Source organism: Culex pipiens, chromosome 2, assembly GCF_016801865.2.
Source record: "Culex pipiens pallens isolate TS chromosome 2, TS_CPP_V2, whole genome shotgun sequence".
Lineage (NCBI taxonomy): Eukaryota > Metazoa > Arthropoda > Insecta > Diptera > Culicidae > Culex > Culex pipiens.
In genome coordinates this window covers 119,507,555-119,527,885 of record NC_068938.1, presented here as the reverse complement: position 1 = coordinate 119,527,885, position 20,331 = coordinate 119,507,555, and the positions used below count along the sequence as shown (strand labels likewise).

Below are 20,331 nucleotides of genomic sequence, written 5' to 3'. Positions count from 1 at the left end.
ATATTCTACCTTGCTCACCACTCTTTTGCTTACAACAATTTAGATCAACTGTTTACAGTCGAACCTCGCTTTGGTCGGCGAGGTAAATCAAGCTCTCTTTTTTCGTGTACTTTGCATGCAATGTTGCGTGACCACTGTTCAGTAACAAACATTACAAATACAGCTCAACACATTCCACCGTAATACGAGTTTAACTCAATTGAATATTTAATCAGGAGGGAACCCTAAGCTGTGCGTTGAAAGCAGTTTTGACTCATTGTGTCCTGTTGATTTACATTACATAATTATAATTTACATTATAAATTATGCATAAAAAAACAACACAAAACCCTGTTTGGATCAAACCTAATATTTTTCGCAAATCGGACGTTTTTGTTATCATCACACATAATTCAGTGATACACATAGGGAGCATACGGACCCAGATCATCTCACTGCAAACGAGGGTGCTCTGGCAGATTTAAATTTCGAGTAAAATGAGGGGGGCCTGTATGTTACAGAGAAGTGAGCATGAGATTGTTTCTTGCAATGATTTGCGGAAGTATCAATTACGTATGCAACACCACGTTAGAGATTTGATGTAATTTAGAGCATACTGGACCGGGAGTGGTGGAAACAGTTTTATGATGGAAAGTCTGGATCAACACAAGTAAAGTACGAATGTCGATATCTCAGCAACTAATGTTAAAACATGAAACATTCGTGAAATTTTCCGATCATTTAAAAAAAAATATTTTGGAATTTTTTAAATCAAGACTAACACTTTAAAAGTGCCAAACATTGAATATTTCGCCCATTTAAAATGCTAGTCTTTATTTATTTTTTTCAAAATATTTTTTTCGAAAAGATCGCAAAATTTCACGAATGTTTCATGTTTTAACATTGAAAATCGGACTATTAGTTGCTGAGATATCGACATTACAAAATGGTGGGTTGTTGTGGTGAGACTAAGAAAACTTAAATTTTCGCGTTTCTTTTCCTTAAAGCGGTTGTATCTCAGCAACCCGAGGTCCAATGTTCAATGTCTTTTTAAATCGAAAAACTGCAAATATTTCGCTAAAATCAAACTTTCGGTGGCTATATCTTTAAAACATGTGTGGCAGTGTGTGGCCGAATGGTTACGCTGTCCGCTTTGTAAGCGGATGATTCTGGGTTCGATTCCCATCTGCTCCAACCTTCCATCGGATGAGGAAGTAAAATGTCGGTCCCGGCCTTGGTTGTTAGGCCGTTAAGTCATTCCAGGTGTAGGAGTTGTCTCCATGCCATAAGTACAAACAACACACCAAACCCAGCCTACTCCGGTGGAATCGCTGGCGGCGGTTGGACTCACAATCCAAAGGTCGTCAGTTCAAACACTGGGGTGGACGGTTCCTTGGAGTAGAAAGAGGTTTGGGTGCTCTCCCAATTCAAGCCTTCGGACTCCTAGGTTCGAGCAGAAACTTGCAATAGAGACCACAAAAGACCCGGGGGTCGTTAATGTGGATGGTTTGATTTTTGATCTTAAAAACAGTGCCCTTTATCAAAAAGAACTTTTCGATTGGAAACTTCATTTTACATTAAAAATTACGTCAAATTTGTTTTTCAAAAATTCATAACTCGGCCGCAGATTTTTTTGCCATGTTTCTCTATGGCTTAAAAGTTGCGGATTTTTGTCCCCTAAAACATATCAATAAATCTCGAAAATCAAAAAATATGTATTTTGAGAAATTGGGGGACCATGGTGTAGGGGTAAGCGTAGTTGCCTCCCACCCAGTCGGCTTGGGTTCGATCCCAGACGGTCCCGGTGGCATTTTTCGAGACGAGTTTTGTCTGATCACGCCTTCCGTCAGACGGGAAGTAAATGTTGGCCCCGGACTAACCTAAAACAAAGGTTAGGTCGTTAGCTCAGTCCAGGTGTAGGAGTCGTCTCCCTGGGTCCTGCCTCGGTGGAGTCGCTGGTAGGCAGTTGGACTAACAATCCAAAGGTCGTCAGTTCGAATCCCGGGGTGGATGGAAGCTTAAGTGTAAAAAGAGGTTTGCAATTGCCTCAACAATCAAGCCTTCGGACACCTAGTTTCGAGTAGGAATCTCGCAATCAAGAACGCCAAGGCAAAGCTGTAGAGCGAATATTTTTTTTTTGGAAATTGAGTTTTTGTGAAAAAAAAGTTAATTAAAAAATCTGTAATTTTTTTCCATGTGCCTATTTTTTCTCAATAGTTCTCAACAATACCTACAACTTTGCCCAATACACTAAATTGATCAAAAAATTCACTCAAAAGTTACAGCTGTTCGAATATTTACGTACCATTTTTGTATGAACAGCAGCCAAAATTGTATGAAGACTTGTATGGGTGAACAAATGACACAAAACAGCATCTTTGGTCATACGGAAGGCACCCACAAAGTTTGAGACAAATAAAATCCATTTCAGGTTTTGGTAGAGAATTGCTCATAGGGCTTTACGCAGTCACAACGTTTTAGCAGAGTTCTTACAGAGCTGGATATTCTTACAGTATTATAGCAAAAATGTACCACTGTTCTGGCAGGATTCTGGCATTCTGCTAGAATATTTCGTGACTGTGTGTTTTTTGTTTGTTTTAATAAAACATTGTTCTTCCGTTTCTTATGTCCAAAAAAAAGCAGCAGTTTACATTATTTGAAACACACCAAATTCAAAAAAGAAACAGCCAACAATAAAGAGGAAAATTGAAAGCTAAACATTAAGAAGAGCTTCTAAGTAGAACGTGGGATAAAAAATCCGGAAAATACTTGTTTTGGAAAATACTACGTCATTTGTGGATTGGACATTCTATAAGTTACTTCCGCATGCTCAATTAAACGAAATTATTCGACAGAACGCAAAAAACTGCCTAACAGAGAAATGGAAAACCACTTCAATTATACAATTTGAAGCACCATATTGAAAGCGGCGGTTCACCTCTCCAGGAAGGGACTACATCGACACGCCAAACTATCAAAACAACAACTGTTGCGCCTAATCGAAAGGTGAAGGTACCCACCCAAACGAACGAACGACCCATTCCAGGACATCATGACGGCCTATTGGCACGGAGGAGTCATTCACTGGGGACAATATCCTCTGGGTGTTCCGGATTGAACAATTGGCCCACATTGCGGCAAAACATGTCGACCCAACCCCCTGCTCTGCAAGGAAAGAATCGGCACATGACTGCTCACCGAGTCATGCGAGCTTTTGGTGCTGCTCCGTTAGAACCAGAGAAGCTTCAGCCAACAACCGGCCACAGGGTAACGAGTCGCCAAACCCAACAACCGGCCGGCATTTTTGCATTTTTCCGTCCTTGGTGAAAAGCCAAACAGGTTCACCACGATCATGCAACAACAATCATCATTGTTTCGGTTTTCGATTCGAAATACATTCCGGCATCATGCAACATCGTCCTGCTCTGGTAGGGCGTCCTGATTTATCAGGATTCAATCTAAAGTCTCTGTTTCCCAGAAACGTAATTGGAAGCGTGCGAAAAATCAAAAGGTTTAATACAATCTCAAGTGTAAATACCATAGCCAACACATCGATGCCTCTGTGCTCTGATGTACTAACTGACTTTTGGGCCAAAATGAGTTAATGATGACATCTTCTAGCTAATTAAATTCCCTACAAAACGCTTCTAAGAGATCTGAAAAATTCGTTTCCTACGCGGAGATATCGCCCTGCAACCATTTGTACTAACTGACATTTTCGAACGCATCATGGATGTGCTCTCTTATTTTTCATCATGGCTTGACCTTTTGAAAACACGCAAATCCATAAAAATACGATTATACTATAATATTATGGTAAATTGCCAGGTGTCCTTACTAGTTTGAACAATATTATGGAGCACTATTTTGGAAGGCAATTAGCACAAGTGTGCACATTTGGATACGTGAAGAAGTTGTAAGTTAGACGAAGTGTGTCAAATAATTATTTAGTGGCAGAGTTTTATTTTAATTGGATGACCCCTGAGTTAAGCTAAGTGTGACATTGGTAGGTGAATGTTATTGTTACGTAGTTTTTGGATTGGACGACCCCTGCAGTTGTGCTAAGTGTGCACAACGATTCAAAAAATGTTTTAAATTGGATATTTCGGATAGGCTAAGTGTAAGATCACTTAGTGGGTGATGTTGTTACGTAGTTTTTTTTTGGATTGGATGACCCCTGCAATTGAAAAATCAAAAGGTTTAATACAATCTCAAGTGTAAATATAGCCTATAGCCAACTGTTGGTTACCCTACTGGCACCTCGTGCATTCCCAAACACGGCATAATAGGCATTTAAAGGAAGTTATTGATCAAACAAACTTCGCTCAGGTCTTCGACTGAGTTAGTTAGCATAACAAGACAAGATTTCGTTCAGTCCTGAGAAAGTGTTTAAACCGTGCACATCGTGATTAGTTATCACAAAAACCCCAAGCAGGAAGCCCCAAAGTCTCTGGCAAAAGAGGTTCCTCCCAGGGGAACCGCTCATCTGCCAAGATGGACGATCGTACAATCGACACGATTTTTGCAGGTTCGCTCGAGAATTTACCTCCTGTGAGCTCCAAAATTGTGCGAATTTTCACCAGTTCAACGTTCACGGGTGAGTTACGTAACCGAGACATGGTCACGGCCAAGGTTTTCTCCGGTGAAAAACGCGCAAAAGGAAGAACTTTGAAAGTTTTCAGCGCGTCAAAAACGATTAATGTGTCATAATACGTCCGGATCGAAAACTAATCGATATGTTCAATATAACGTGGAACATAATCAGGGAATACATTGTGCTTCAAGACATGTCATGTGGTATAGGGTCGGCAGAAACACCTCCTTTTTGATTATTTAACAGTTATATTTTCAAAATCATATGCATAACATATCATTTATTCTACAACCCAAAACATTAATTTGGTAACATTTGTTCAAAAACTGGGTTGTTTAAGATAATTTGATATAAAAGGTTTTGCCTTCCTCACTGAGGTAAGGCTATAATCCTGCTCTAAAAATGAACTTTTTATTAAAAGCTCGAAGACCCACCTTCATATATACATATCGACTCAGAATCGTAAACTGAACAAATGTCTGTGTGTGTGTGTGTATGTGTGTGTGTGTGTGTGTGTGTGTGTGTGTGTGTGTGTGTGTGTGTGTGTGTGTATGTGTGTGTGTGTATGTATGTATGTGTTCAAAAATAAAAATGTGTTTTCACATATATCCGGATCTCAATTATATGCATGTAAACGATGTCCGAATCCATCATCCAACCCATTGTTGATTAGGTAATCAAAAGACCTTTCCAACAAGTCCACAACATCGAAGATCTGGCAACCCTGTCTCGAGTTATGACCACTTAAGTGATATTTATGTACTTTTTTGAAGCCGGATCTCACTTAAATGCATGTAAACGATGTCTGGATCCATCATCCGACCCATCATTGGTTAGGTAATCGAGAGACCTTTCCAACGAGTCCACAACATCGAAGATCTGGCAACCCTGCCACTTAAGTGATATTTATGTACTTTTTTGAAGCCGGATCTCACTTAAATGCATGTAAACCATGTCCGGATCAATCATCCGACCCATCATTGGTTAGGTAATCGAGAGACCTTTCCAACGAGTCCACATAATTGAAGATCTGGCAACCATGTCTCGAGTTATGACCACTTAAGTGATATTTATGTACTTTTTTGAAGCCGGATCTCACTTAAATGCATGTAAACGATGTCCGGATCAATCATCCGACCCATCATTGGTTAGGTAATCGAGAGACCTTTCCAACGAGTCCACATAATTGAAGATCTGGCAACCATGTCTCGAGTTATGACCACTTAAGTGATATTGATGTACTTTTTTGAAGCCGGATCTCACTTAAATGTATGTAAACGATGTCTGGATCCATCATCCGACCCATCGTTGGTTAGGTAATCAAGAGACCTTTCCAACGAGTCCACAACATCGAAGATCTGGCAACCCTGTCTCGAGTTATGACCACTTAAGTGATATTTATGTACTTTTTTGAAGCCGGATCTCACTTAAATGCATGTAAACGATGTCTGGATCCATCATCCGACCCATCATTGGTTAGGTAATCGAGAGACCTTTCCAACGAGTCCACAACATCGAAGATCTGGCAACCCTGCCTCGAGTTATGACCACTTAAGTGATATTTATGTACTTTTTTGAAGCCGGATCTCACTTAAATGCATGTAAACGATGTCCGGATCAATCATCCGACCCATCATTGGTTAGGTAATCGAGAGACCTTTCCAACGAGTCCACATAATTGAAGATCTGGCAACCATGTCTCGAGTTATGACCACTTAAGTGATATTTATGTACTTTTTTGAAGCCGGATCTCACTTAAATGTATGTAAACGATGTCCAGAACCATCATCCGACCCATCGTTGGTAAGGTAATTGAAAGGCCTTTCCAATGAGTACAAAACATTGAAGATCTGGCAACCCTGTCTCGAGTTATGACCACTTAAGTTATATCTGTGTACTTATTTTTCTGGACCTAAAAAAAATAGCTGAAATATGTGTCCAAACCACTCATATTACCCATTGTTGGTAAAAAGTGAGGAAGGCATCAACCACATAGGTGGATTAAGTTAGTTTTTAAATCAGGTTCCACGATATCCACGCAGTGGTGGTGAAAACTAGTCTACAAGCGAGTTTCGTTTTTTTTATTTTTTGCCTTTCTTACAAAAGAAAGGTTTAAGGCTTGCTTTTGGAAAAACGCTTTTTTCAGAAATCTAAAAAAAATCGTGCACGGCGAGGATTCGTCCCAGGAAAAAATCCTATAACTAAATTGAAGGTTTAGATGCGCTCTTTCGATTGAATTTTGGCCCGAAACCCGGAACTCAAAGTCTGATTTTTGAGAGCTCTTTTTCTGAAATACATGGCCGATGTCTGTATCCGCTCTTAAAAATTTGTGTCTTCCATCACTGGAAAACCGCTCGTAAAACCCACAATTTTTAAAAGCCAGATCTGTAGCCGTGGGGTCGGAGACGAACATTTTATTTTTCGAATCACAATTTTCGACCAGTAAATGTGGTCAAAGCCATTTTTGGAGGTATTTTTTGGACTATTTTACAGATAACACTATCAAATTTAAAGAATTCAGTTTCAAACAAAAAGCCATTCGAAAACATGCGCCATAAACTGTTTGGGCCCAAATTTTGAAGCTTTTCCAAAATGTATTTCCAGAGATATAGCGATTTTAGTGTTTTTCGTCTTATTTTGACCCTATTTTTTCCTATTAAATTTTTGGATTTATACAAAATCATATACTGAACATCAAATTCGAAGTCCCGGCTCGTTCTCGGTCGAAAGCTCGACAAGTTAAGTCGAAGCTTCAACGCCAGCGCTTTTACGCTTGCGCGTTTTACGCTGCGCGTGAAAGTGTTCTTTCTGGCTTCTCATAATTGATCGACAAAGTGCAATAGCGATACATATTTTTTTAAGTTAATCATAGACTAACATTATAGACTGAGTACCCTTTATTTATTTTTTTAATAATGTCAATCCAATATGTTTTTCTTAATTAAATTTAAATGTCTTGCGACAAATAATGTACTTCTGAAATTAAAAAAAAAATGGCATTTGAGGTTTAGCCTTTAAAGAATCGAAGCTTTAGGTAAAATCTCACTGGATGGTATCTTTATGTTTTTGAAAAAATAATTGCACCAATATATTTCTCGGAGTTTCATCATTTTGTAAGGAAGGCTCTATTTCACCTCTGGTGATATTAAATCGGGTTTTTTTCTAGAATGACGATGTGCCCAAAACTTCAGTGAAAATCTGTTCAGACAGATCGTTTATTTGAAACTGCTTTTTATAGTAGAAAATTCGTTAAGTTCGCTTTTGTTTACTCTTTTTATAAGACATTTGTGGAGAAAAGTATGAATCTGAAATCATATTCAGGTTGAAGATTGTATCAAATTAATTTAATGACTGTAGAATGTAATCTATAGATTTTTTGCATTCAATGAGTTAATATGGAAACCTTTTCAACAATTTGGTAAAAGGTATTATTTTACAATTAAACGTTATCATGTTTGTAAAAAAGAAATGAATGATCGCCAAAATTTCACTTTAAGTATTCAAAAAACGAAACATGATTAATTTGAAGAAAAAAAGTTATCTTATTGTGCGTTAGGGTGTAACCTAGGTTGTCAGCCAAAATGGCAACATTGGGATACATTCTATTTTATAAAGTATCAAGCAAGCAACAGTATTATATCATGAAATCAATTGATTTGGGGTAGTTGAACTTAACGATTCAGAGCAGACAAAAACAAAAAAATGTGTATAAAAATAGTGGGTTGCATTTTGACCACTACACAGAAAAAAATTTGAATGTTTGAAGATTGAAAATTTGGTAGGTTGAATATAACCTCTTGATTGAGTTATAATACATGAAAAATGTATAAAATGTGATCCTGATGAAAATTCACCAAAATTTGATGAAAATTTACCAGTTACTGATGCAATATTACACATTTTTTTGACACAAAATCTGTCTTCATTTCCTAATGAATATTGCCATCATTTGTTTTCTGTGTATTTTTAAATGTTGTAACCTCTAAAACTCAATCGTGTACCTTTGAAAGTTTTTTTTTAAGGCTAGCAAATTTTGCATAATAGTGACCCTTTGGACTTTTGCTGTGGCTTGTGCACTGCTTGAATGTGGAGACTTTTCTAAAATAAAGAAACAAACCGGATAGATACTCATTCTAGCAATACACAGAGCAACAAAGACGTTCAAAGTGTCATTCTTATGCAAAATTTGTTGAACTCTCCGAAAAAAAAATACTTTCAAAAGAACACGTTTGGGTTTTGTGGGTTAAAACTTCGAAAAACTGGTCAAAATCAATACTTTTTCAAAAAAACTTTGTCTTATAACTCATGAAAAATGTATGCAAACCCCTTATGTTGTCACATTTTTTTCGTTTTTCTCTGTTCTACAACTTTGTAGAACATATCACTCTACACTCCAAAAAGTAATCCTGCTCTAAAAAGTTTTTTTTTTATAATTATAAAATTATTGTTTTTGTTCTAAATGAAAAAAAATAACTCTGTGGGTTATTACATCTAGATGTATGTAATAACCCAGAGAGTAACATTAAATTTCCCATAAAATGATTTGTCTCTTTGTTTTTAACAGTTCAGTGATGTGAAAGGGCAGCGATTTTAAAACTATTTTTTTATCTTTTTTATGAATCTTCAAAGTTTTGAGCTACAAATTACTGAAAACTCGTCTTAGTAAGAATCCAGAAAATTAAAGTGTCGTACCGTAATCTGGGGTGAATCGGGACTACAGTCTGAATAGGGACAGCAGTTTTTAGAGCACCTAATGCTTTTAAATTTGGAAATGGATGTACACATTTTGTTGGCCTGAGTCTGTTCTAACTGAAACCAACCAGAAAAATCAAAATATTGTGCTACATCATGGTTAAACTGCTGTCCCAATTCACCCTTAAGTGTCCCGATTGACCCCAGTTTACGGTACCACCCATCACCACGAGATATCGAAAAATGGACCATAGATTCGTGATCAGGGACCAAATTATCCTTCAAAGCAAAGTTTCACGGAGATCGAATAGAGATCGGGGCAACTTTTTTGGATTTCGTGTGTTTTTACATTAAGATTGTTACAGGATCGGGTCCGTAATATAGACGCTTCTGGGATAAGAAGACAATAACTTCCTTGATTGCTGTTCCCTAATCAGTTGTTTGATTTTTCAATTCCAGATACCACGATGGAAAGAAACAACTTGATGGCAAAATGTTACCCTCGGATTAAAGATTACTGTCGTGAAAAGCACGGTTTGGAATTTCAGGTGGGACACATGTACTGAAGATATTTTTTGTCATCTAGCATGGATTCAATATACTTATTACATCTTTGAGCCTCAGACGAGCATTATCTTTGAATATTTCAATATAGAAACAGTCTTCATTTAGAAATAAAACAAGTTATAATTCAAGACTAGGTTGCATGCAGACAACACGCTTTTAAACCGTTTCCGTTTCACCATTGCATATGATGCACAACCCTTTTCAACCCCCTCCAATGCACATTTCATCAAAACAAATAAACTTTCGGTATGGCCCACTGAACCCTTTCATATTGATTTTCCGTTTGAACCACCTGCCAAATTTGTCCAAACTGTCGGAAAGATTGACGCCAAAGTTTTTTTTTCGATTTTATGTTTATTGTTTCACCTGCACGCACGAACTTCGCTCCTTTCCCTTTCTATATTTACCATGTGAGACATTAGGCGCTGAGGAGATAATAAAATATAACTCTATTCAGGAGGTGAGACCGCAAAAAGCTGCATTTTTCTAGCTCCCCCTGTTAACATCAGACTGGCATGCAAAACAGGCTGTTTAACTCCGCACCCTTCTCACCCCTCACACGTGACTATCCCGTTCGTTGGGTGGTAAAAATAGCGCCAGACGACTGAGACAATTGTGCGGACCACTTATTTCCGTCCAAGCTACTTTGATATTTGTCGCAACAACAACGACAACGTTGCCAATGGCAACGCAATAAAGATTGCAGTAGAATACTTGTGAATCATAAGTTATGATGCATGATGTAGCTTTGGGTCTTATTATGGATTGTTATGAGATGTTTCTCACAAGTAGACCCTTTTGGGTTCCTCCTCAATGACGCTATGAAATGACGCAAAAAATGAACTTTTTAATTTGACCTTCTATCAACTTAACTTTACTACTAATACCTTTAGATACGATTGTCAAATCTTCAAAATTCAGGTCTCATTAGAAATATCTATCGATTTCTTACCCAACAATTGTTCACATGGATGGCTTTTGATAACATTTGCGAACATTTGCACTTTGAATACTAGGGTGGTTCACAATCAGAGTGTTTTTAAAATTAAATTAAAACAATGGATTCCAATGATCAACCATTCAATGCTACAAACTAACCTCTCCCTGTCCAGGTCGTCGACATGCGGTGGGGTGTCCGAGACGAAGCTACGGACGATCACATGACGACGGAACTGTGCATGCGTGAAATCAAAAATTGTCAACGCCTCAGCATGGGTCCCAACTTTGTGGTATTTCTTGGTCAGAAATATGGCTACCGTCCGATTCCGACGTACATCCTCTCCTCAGAACTGCAACTGATTCGGTTGGTATTTGTTTTGAGTAAACTGTGAAGAGTTTCAACCTGTTCTGTACTTTCAGTGATGATCTTGCCGCCATGGGTATTGACGTTACTTTGCTGGACATGTGGTACAAAAAGGATAGCAACGCTGTCCCACCGATCTCAATATTGCAGCCGATTTCATCGATTCTTACTAATTTCAACAATAAGGTAATCAAACAAATAGTATTACTTTGTAATACAAATAACGAAATGTAACTTAACATATTTAGCGCGTACCAAAACTTCAAGCAGAAGATCAAGCTGTTTGGTGGGATACCTTGACCAAAATGCAGAAGCTGTTCCGTAAAGGTGCTGCCTCCTGCCATGCCCAGGGGAAACTGGACAAAGATCAAATGCACAACTACTTCATGTCTGGTAAGATTGAAGTGTAACTAACTTTAAACCATACCATAAATTTCCCTTCAAACATTTCAGTAACTGAACGAGAGGTCATAAACGGTGTTCTCAACGTAAAAAATACAAAGAATCACTGTATTGCGTACCTACGCTACATAAATAACATAAATTTGCAAAACCTAAAGAAGGCTTCACTATACGTAGATATTCTGAACCGTAGTTTAGACACGGAAGCTTGTAAACTTCTGGCTGATCTGCGCGACGTGCGCGTGCCGAATCGGATCGAAGTCTCCAATTTACAAAAATATACTATAGAATGGATCGGTCGCGAAGGCCTGGACGTCGAAACACATGAAGAATATCTGAACCACTTTATTACGCACTTTTACAAGAACATTGTGAAGCTGGTCGATCGAGCCATGCGCAAAGAAGATTCCAGTGCCCAGGGGCAGATAGTAACGGAGATATTGCAGCACCTGCACGCTTGTAACAACTCGGTCAAGGTATTTTATGGGCGTGAAGAGCAACTGGAACGCATAGAGAATTACATGCTCGGGCTGAGCGATAAGCCGTTGGTTCTGTACGGCGAGGGCGGATGTGGCAAGACTTCACTGTTGGCCAAGAGTGCCGCCCTAACATCGACAGATTGGTTCGCCAAGGTTCGACCGATCAGCATCATTCGCTTCCTGGGAACCACTCCGGACTCGAGCACACTGACTCCCACGTTGATCTCGATCTGTCAGCAGGCTCGTAAAATAAACTTTCCTAGTTTTGATCAGTGCTACTACACGATTCGCTTTGCTTTCAGATCTCGTACAATTTTATGCTACCATTTGACCAAATTCCGGACGATCTTGTTCCGTTGACGGCACATTTCAAGCAACTGCTCACTTACGCAAGTAAGCAGCAGCCTTTACTACTGTTTCTGGATTCAGTTGATCAGCTGACCGGAGCTCAAGATTCTGGAAAAGTGTCGTGGCTACCAACCAGGCTACCACCGTTCTGCAAGGTTCTAGATTGTTTCGTCTTTATCTTTGCTATTCCAAATGAGAATGAACTGATTTAACCTTCCTTCCAGATCATCGTGTCATGCGCCGCTGAAGAATCCAACCCGGTCGTATCCCAGGAGTATCATCTGCTGCGCCGTATGATTGACGTGGAAGGTAACTTCATCGAGGTTACCGCGTTAGGCGAAGATCTAGCGATGAACGTGATTAAGATGTGGATGGCGACCGCCTGTCGCGATCTTTCCAACTACCAGTGGCGATTGGTAGCGAATGCAATTGGCAAATGTTCTCTGCCGATTTTTGTAAAGTTGGTATTTGCGGAAATTTGCCGTTGGAGAAGCTACACTCGACCGCAGGACACACACCTGGCTTCAACGGTCATGGACAGTATTATGATGTTGTTTGAACGAATCGAGAAGCAGCACGGTCGCATCCTGGTGTTCCACGCGTTGGCCTACATAACTGCGGCCAAGTCGGGTCTGTCGGAGAGCGAGCTGGAAGATTTGATTTCCCTTGATGATCGCGTGCTGGACGACGTCTACCAGTACCATTTGCCTCCGGTGCGGCGAATTCCACCTCTGCTGTGGACCCGTATCCGGAATGATCTTCCGAACTATTTGAGTGAACGAGAAGCCGACGGAGTCAACGTTATGAACTGGTACCACAGACAGTTCCGGGATACGGCCAAGGAGCGCTACTTCAAGAACATGAATATGGCCATTTACTTCCACTCGATGATTGCCGATTACTATCTCGGCATCTGGGGCGGCAAACCGAAGCCGTTCAAGTACACCGAAATTCAGCGGCACCGGTTCGGGTTGACGGATAAGGAAGGTATCGCCGACAGAAAGGTTCCAATTCAGCCGTTAGTATTTATCAATAAAGAAGGAAAAGTTACGCGGTACAATTTGAGAAAGGTTAGTGTGGACATTTCGTCAGGGCTGCCGAGTCGGATACTTCTTGCGAACCCGAAGTCGTAGCCGGTGTCGGCAAATTATTAAATGCCGGAGTAGAGTCAACATCTGTGTATGTGATTTGCTGTGGGATTCGAAATTTATGTAGCCAGATCTCCAACAGCTGGAATCTAAGTTGAAATCAAAGTCGCTAAATCTTGAAAAGCTTACCCGACTCCGCAGTCCAGATTTTTTTTATTGCTGAGAATAAATGATGATTGAATGATTGATTTGAGGCTGAGCTGGATACGGTCTATAACTAGCTTACCCCTTTCAGTTTGGCGAGCTTCCGTTCCATCTGGTTCGCTCGCGACGCTTCACAGATCTCTTCCGAAACGTGCTCTTCAACTACGACTGGCTTCACGCCAAACTATCCAGCTGTCCACTGCAGGCTGTGCTGGCAGATTTCGAGGACGCTTCGATAAATATCGATGACAAAGACGCCAGACGGGAGCTGATGTTGGTCGCTGACGCCCTTAGACTGGGCGGGGCCATTCTGGGTGTTTACCCAAATATGCTGGCTGCGCAGTTGGTAGGTCGTTTACTGCCGGAAATCGGCGGTAATCCCAACATAAAAATGCTCCTGGAAGCTTGCGACAAATCGGGACCGAAAGATTCAGCCCTAATCCCGCTAAACCACTGTCTGCACACCCCGGGCGGTCCACTCAAGGTAATCCGAGCTGTTATCAAAATGTGCTATCATCTGGCATTCGGATTTCCCCCTAAACGTTTTTCCCCTCTCCCACCCACAGTACTCCCTCGAAGGACATCAATTTGCTGTTTTTGGCTTCTGTCTCACCAGCGATTACCGCTATATGGTGTCAATTTCGACCCGATTTATCACTTGGGATTTGTCCACCTCCGATTTGACACGTGATGTGAATCCGGGCGTAGAAGGAATCATGCAACAATTGGTCCTTAGTCCAGACAACAAATGGTGACCCTGAGAAGCAACTCACTACCTTTCCCCTCCCACAAACCAAACATTTGAACTTGTTCAATATCGTTACAGGGCAGCCGCGTACACCAACAACAGCCAAAGTGTGCTACTGAACATGCTGTCCAGTGAATTTGCCATCATTGATAACCCCTTTGAAGAGACGGAACCCATCACGGGACTGTTTCTGCTGAACAAAAATCTCTTTTTGCATACCAAGCTGCGCTATGCGTTTTATGATATGCGAGGAGCGCTCATCGAGAAGCATCAGCTGCCGGACATTACCGACGAGTGGGAGCTGTTGTGTAAGTATAGCTCTTGACGCTTAGAAAAGTTGTTGCTTTTATTTTCCACGAAATTCATCTTGTGATTATGCTTTGCTAGTACGTTTTGGAGTTGTACAGTGAAGTCTTCAATTTGTCTTTGCATAATAATTTGTGCGACAGAAAAAACTTTGTACCGCACATAATTCTCTTAATTTCTCACAAAACTATGAACTTTTCACATGAATTGAAAGGTTAATCATTTAACTATGTTTGGCTGATAAGGGTATTTCATCAGAAGAACTCTTCGATTCATTCCAAGCGCTTGAAAAAAATATTTTAAACCGGCTGTTTCAAAATGTTAGGGGTAGTTTGATCCCCTTTTCAACATTTTGAAGAAATCTTAAGCAAATTGTTTCTTTTTCATCCAAACTTTTGATGTTCTATAAGTTACAGCAATTTCACATAAAACCTGTACGTTTGTGTTCAAAATATAACAAGTTTAGTATGTTAAATATACAAAAAAAAACTTAAAATAATAATAATTAGACCAAAACTGAGCACTCTCCCCAAAAAACACCAGACATCAAGCATCTCCATAAAAGAAACGGAGTCGTTTTTTTAAATAAATTAACTCCCATATTGTATTTTGTTTCTAGTCATGGAATTTACGTCGTTTACCAACTTCTTTGCCGTCCTGTGGTCGGGACAAATCAACGAAACGCGACTCTTACTCTTCACCAGCAGAGAAGGCCTGACGATTCCAACTGTTAACATGCACAGCGTAATAACCATGAAAAAGGATCGTTCGCGAATGTACTGTTGCCACCAGGAAGATCTTTATCAGGTTTGCTAGACAAGTGTGTTGGGAAAATCGAATTTCACCAAATTTCTTCTCCCCCCGCAAACAGGTCAGCGAGTTTGAGTACCACGAAACCGTCGAGAACGACGTGGTGGTCGGGGCAGAGTGGCGCCACGTGCGCGATTTACCACGCTATGAGAATGATGTCAAGGAGACGGCCCTTCAGCTCAAGATGGATCAAAACGATCGCTTCCTGCTGGCCAGCACGGCCAACGGGTTCGTCGTTTGGGACTTTGACCCGGAAGATCCCATCTCTGAGGAGGCCATATATCTTGCATTACCGCATAGTGTGCGCAACATATCGACCAAACTGACCCAATCCAACTCGGTGATGATCAGCTCCAAGGTGGATTATGCTGTGGCTGGGGTTAGGTAACGTCCCACTTTCTTGTTTTGACGTTTTGCATTGAAAGTTTTATGTTTCAGGAAAAATCTCTATGTTTGGAGTGTAAAGACCAAACAACTCATGAAGGTACTCGATGCTCACTTTGGAAGAATAATGCAACTTGAGGCATTAACTATAGGTAGGTACAAGAGTTAAAAACGAAAATCATTGAATTTTCTTCACTCCTAATGTAAACATTCCCCTATGTAAGCAGGATACACATTTTGTTTACAAACTCACATTATTTTCTTAATAGGGGAAGGTGGGGCAAGACGACCATATGGGGCAAGAGGAACAATCGCTCCTACGGCCGTAATTTGTACAATTTTGATTATTTCCAGTATGAGGAATTGTTGCTAGCAATGCAATTAGCTGATTCTACTATCACATAACCGCCAAAATGACGTAAACGCCACGGGGCATAAGATTTAATGAAGTTTTTTTTCGAAACACCCAACCGGCGGTCGCATGATTTTGATGCATGGCAGCATGAAAGTATATCAGAATCTGCATGAAAACTGTCCTCATGCATTTTTTGCGAAATAGGGGTATGACATTTTTGCCCGTTACCGACAATTATCGACATTACCGACGGCAGATTGATTGTATTGCAGAAAAAAAACCTTAACAGAACGAGGATTGAACCATCAACTTCTAGGTTGCTGATCCGACACGCTACCACCGCGACATGGACGCTTGATGAATGGTGAGGGACAGAGCGCGAACATAATGTTCTCTCTCTAGATTGTTGCTCGGGGACGCGCCAGCATTCTATGTGTTGGTGAGAACTGCAGATCGCTGACGTGTTTACACGCGGGCAAAAATGATCTATGGGCTTGCTGCAAAAAATGTAATAAAATATAACATTTTCTGCAGCAAATTCACTGTTGCAGATTTTGAGATATATTTTTCGTTTGGGTGAACCTTTGTTTTCTTATAATATTTGGAAAGTACAAAATAAGGCTTCGGGTTCGTTTTAAGGCTCATTTTATCAAAATGCTATTTTTCCTAGATCAGTAGTGTCCCTACAAATGACATGCACCTATTACAAAGTATGATTTAACTTTTGGTTATTTTTGTTGAGAGCTTTTAAAAAATCTTGTTCAGGTGGGGCAAGTGTACCATATGGTATTTAGTATGGAAAAAATTACGAATTGCTGCAACAACATATGTTATTGGGAAATAAATACATGAAAGTACTTAAAAACTGATAAACAATCGTTTAAAAAAATTGTACATACAAAGTATAGTGATATTATGAAAATTTACTATTTATCATCGAAGTAGTAATTTTTTTCGTAAAAACGATAAAATTTTTAGTAAAATATTATTATTTAATCTAAAAATGGAAGAAACCATTCAAATACATTCTGATCTGATGTATCTAAGTGATAACAGTTCAATTGTTAGCAAATTACCATATTTTTTCATGCATTGTTCCTCTTGCCCCAACGGGTTGCTCGTCTTGCCCCACTAGTTGAGTAGAACGTACGGAAAATCAAAAATTTTAAAATCAATTTTTCACATTAAAAAACAGGATTTTTAAAAAACTTGTTTAAACAAAGTCTTAGTCAAGACCTAGAATAAGATGATTATAATAAAATCCGACAGATTTTTTAACTTTTTAATGGGTTATAACGAGCATTTCCTTAGCTTATTACACTTGCCCCACTTTCCCCTATAATAAATCAATAAATAACCTACAACCTGAGTAACCATGCGTCTCTTCCAAATTTACACCAAAATTACACCAATGCTTAGGAAGAGGGGAGGATTTCAACAGTTTGTGACAGTGCCTGCCCATGTTAAAGGTGGAGGGGGTGGGGAGCTCATCTTCATAATCCCTTGGAAGAAAATTGCATTGATTTTCATAAATCACCCAGATCCCAGATATAAGTACCAAGCGTTCGCATGATTTCTCAAGAGCAATATGTTTTGAAGGAAACGCATGGTTGTTCACTTAAGTTTAACGATATGATGATCAACCAACCTTATTATTTTCCTTCTCCGTTAGGTACATGGAACAGCGTGATCACGTCGAGCATTGATCGCTCCGTGAAAATTTGGAACATAAACAACATTTTTGAACAGGTTCACGTAATTGATCGGCACGAACTTCAAATTGATAGTATCAGTCTTTCGGAGAACGGCGAGCTGGCGGTAACCGTCACCAGAGGATGCGTAGGCGTCTGGGAGATACGAACGGGTCGGCTGCTCTCGAAGCTAGCCGACAGTCCCCTCGGGGCCATTGTAACCCATGCCATTGTAACTCCCGACGGAAGATACATAGTTTCGTCGGAGACGGGCAAAATTCTAATCTGGAACCGGGTAACCGAGCAGGTGCTTTCGCGTGATTCGCAACCGGGCTGCATGCAGATCAACTTTTTGGAAAACGGAGAGAAATTTCTGGCCGTTTCCTGTCCCAATGCTTCGGCTTCTATGGCGGCCCCCGGTGACGAGCAGAAGCTGCTGGCACACGCCATAGTACGAGGCATTCCGGATGGACAGACGGTTTTTAATTTCGACTACCCCGTACGGTTGGTGCCGGGACTTCCGTTCCGGTGCGCTGTGGTCACGGTCGACGGTCAGCATATTGTATGTGCTTCGATTGACAAAAATAACAAAGATTCGATTTGGGTATACAACGCGAACAATGGAATGCACGAGCACAAGATTTCCCTCAAAGGGTGCAATATAAAGGAAATGGTTTCCTTGCTTCCACTGCAGAACAAGCCATCCCAAGTAGCGGTCATCACCAACGAGAAGGGAAGCATTATGGACATTAAGATCAGGAAGCACGTCCGATCCATCCCAAAGTGGGGCGGAACCAGCACCAAGGACGGCAAGTTTGGACTTTACGCTCCCTCTCGGGGTGGCTTGGAACTTCTCGAGCTCAAGAAGGGATCAACGGTCAAAACCTTCATTCCGAAGGTGGCCGAAGGGGTCTTCACGGTGATCTGCATGTTCACCGAAAACGACGAGTACGTGCTGTACTATCACAGCGGCAGGAAGACTCTGAGGGTTTTTCGAACCAGTGACACTGAAATGATTGCCAACTACAGAATGCAGGCGGAGCTAACTTCAATAAAGAGCACGACCGACGGAAAGAGTCTGGTTCTCGGCACGGTTGACGGTTGCATCTCTGTGTTGGCTATCGCTGATCCGCAAAAATCCGAGATGCAGGAATTCCTCAAGCAACTACCGTCGCGGGACGCAAACGTAAAATCAAGCCAACTTTTAGTGACATACACATTAAATAATTCTCCCTCATTTTCAGTGGAAGAAAAAACTCGCGAAACAGAAGGCATCTGCCAGATTCAAAGCTGCGATGAGGTTATTTATACTATTTTAATGTGTTGATAGTATGTTAACCTATCTGTCTGCTCCCTAGGTTGGCATCGATCTCAACGCGATTTGGAACTCCGGTAGATGAAGATGATGACGACGATGACAAAGATAATGAAGCATAAATGCTCCTAGTCGTTACTTCTGCACCAATACTGTGTATGTTGAATGTTGTTTTGCATTAAACTATTTAAATAAATCTGTAACTCCAATGTAGCGATTGTGCTAAGGTTTTTATTCCGAAATATTACGAATTAGCAAAAAGATTATTCAAAACCACTCTACAACCCACAGGTCTCGGCGGTCTCTATCGAGAAATTAAAAGTGCAACATGGAGTTAAACTCTCTATGAAGCTTCTGTAAAGTTTACCATGACAGCTGCGAAAGTTGCACTCCATTGTTACCGGCTCACATCTCTCTTTTTAATTTCTCGATACATGGTAAAATTTATACTCGAAGCACTCAAACCTCTTTTTAAACCTAGTTCATTCAGGAACTGGTTAGTCACGTTAATATAATAAACAACACCATTCAGGAACTTATTTCGGTGAACTTACTGAGCCCAAATCCCAACTAATGTTACCTACCCCCAAAGATATTCATATTGATAATAATTAGATAAGTGGCCATATGCCTCAAAAGTCGTATTAATTTAAATTAAAATGTCTTTTTACAAGTTCAATCCCAATTAAAGCGGAGAGCCAGCTCCTGTTACGTCCAACCAAGCTCATAGAGTTATCTACGTGCGCATGTATTGCGTGTACGTGTACACGAAAAAAAGTGTGGTTAAATTTTGTCCGACCAGTCATTTTTGTCATTTTTGTTCCATCGTAGTTTTTTTTTTTTTTTTGAGAGGGTGATCCAGCCGCACATCGTTGATGTCGAAACCTCTAAACTGGGCCCTCGTCCTGTCACGTCCGTCAATAGTCTTGTCGTACATTACAACTAGAATCAGATCTGCCAATGAATTAGTATCCCGACCCGCAGGAAGCAGCCAAGGTGGCCCCCGAGACGGTGGAACAACGGAGAAGGTACCGGGGAGGTACTCTACAGTTCGGCTGAGCTGTGG

At 40.4% G+C, this 20,331-nt stretch overlaps 1 protein-coding gene across 1 annotated transcript; it reads left to right on the top strand.

The window, feature by feature from the left end:
- Positions 1-4,342: 4,342 nt before the first annotated feature.
- LOC120423160 (NACHT and WD repeat domain-containing protein 2) lies at positions 4,343-19,478 on the top strand. The gene is made up of 17 exons (XM_039586841.1): positions 4,343-4,576; positions 9,725-9,813; positions 10,945-11,135; positions 11,192-11,321; positions 11,384-11,528; positions 11,589-12,256; positions 12,319-12,519; positions 12,589-13,434; positions 13,748-14,140; positions 14,223-14,407; positions 14,483-14,712; positions 15,330-15,517; positions 15,582-15,904; positions 15,959-16,056; positions 17,932-19,136; positions 19,195-19,250; positions 19,309-19,478. Exons 1-17 carry the CDS (start codon positions 4,474-4,476, stop codon positions 19,385-19,387), a joined length of 5,130 nt encoding a protein of 1,709 aa, XP_039442775.1. The 5' UTR covers positions 4,343-4,473; the 3' UTR covers positions 19,388-19,478.
- Positions 19,479-20,331: the final 853 nt, after the last annotated feature.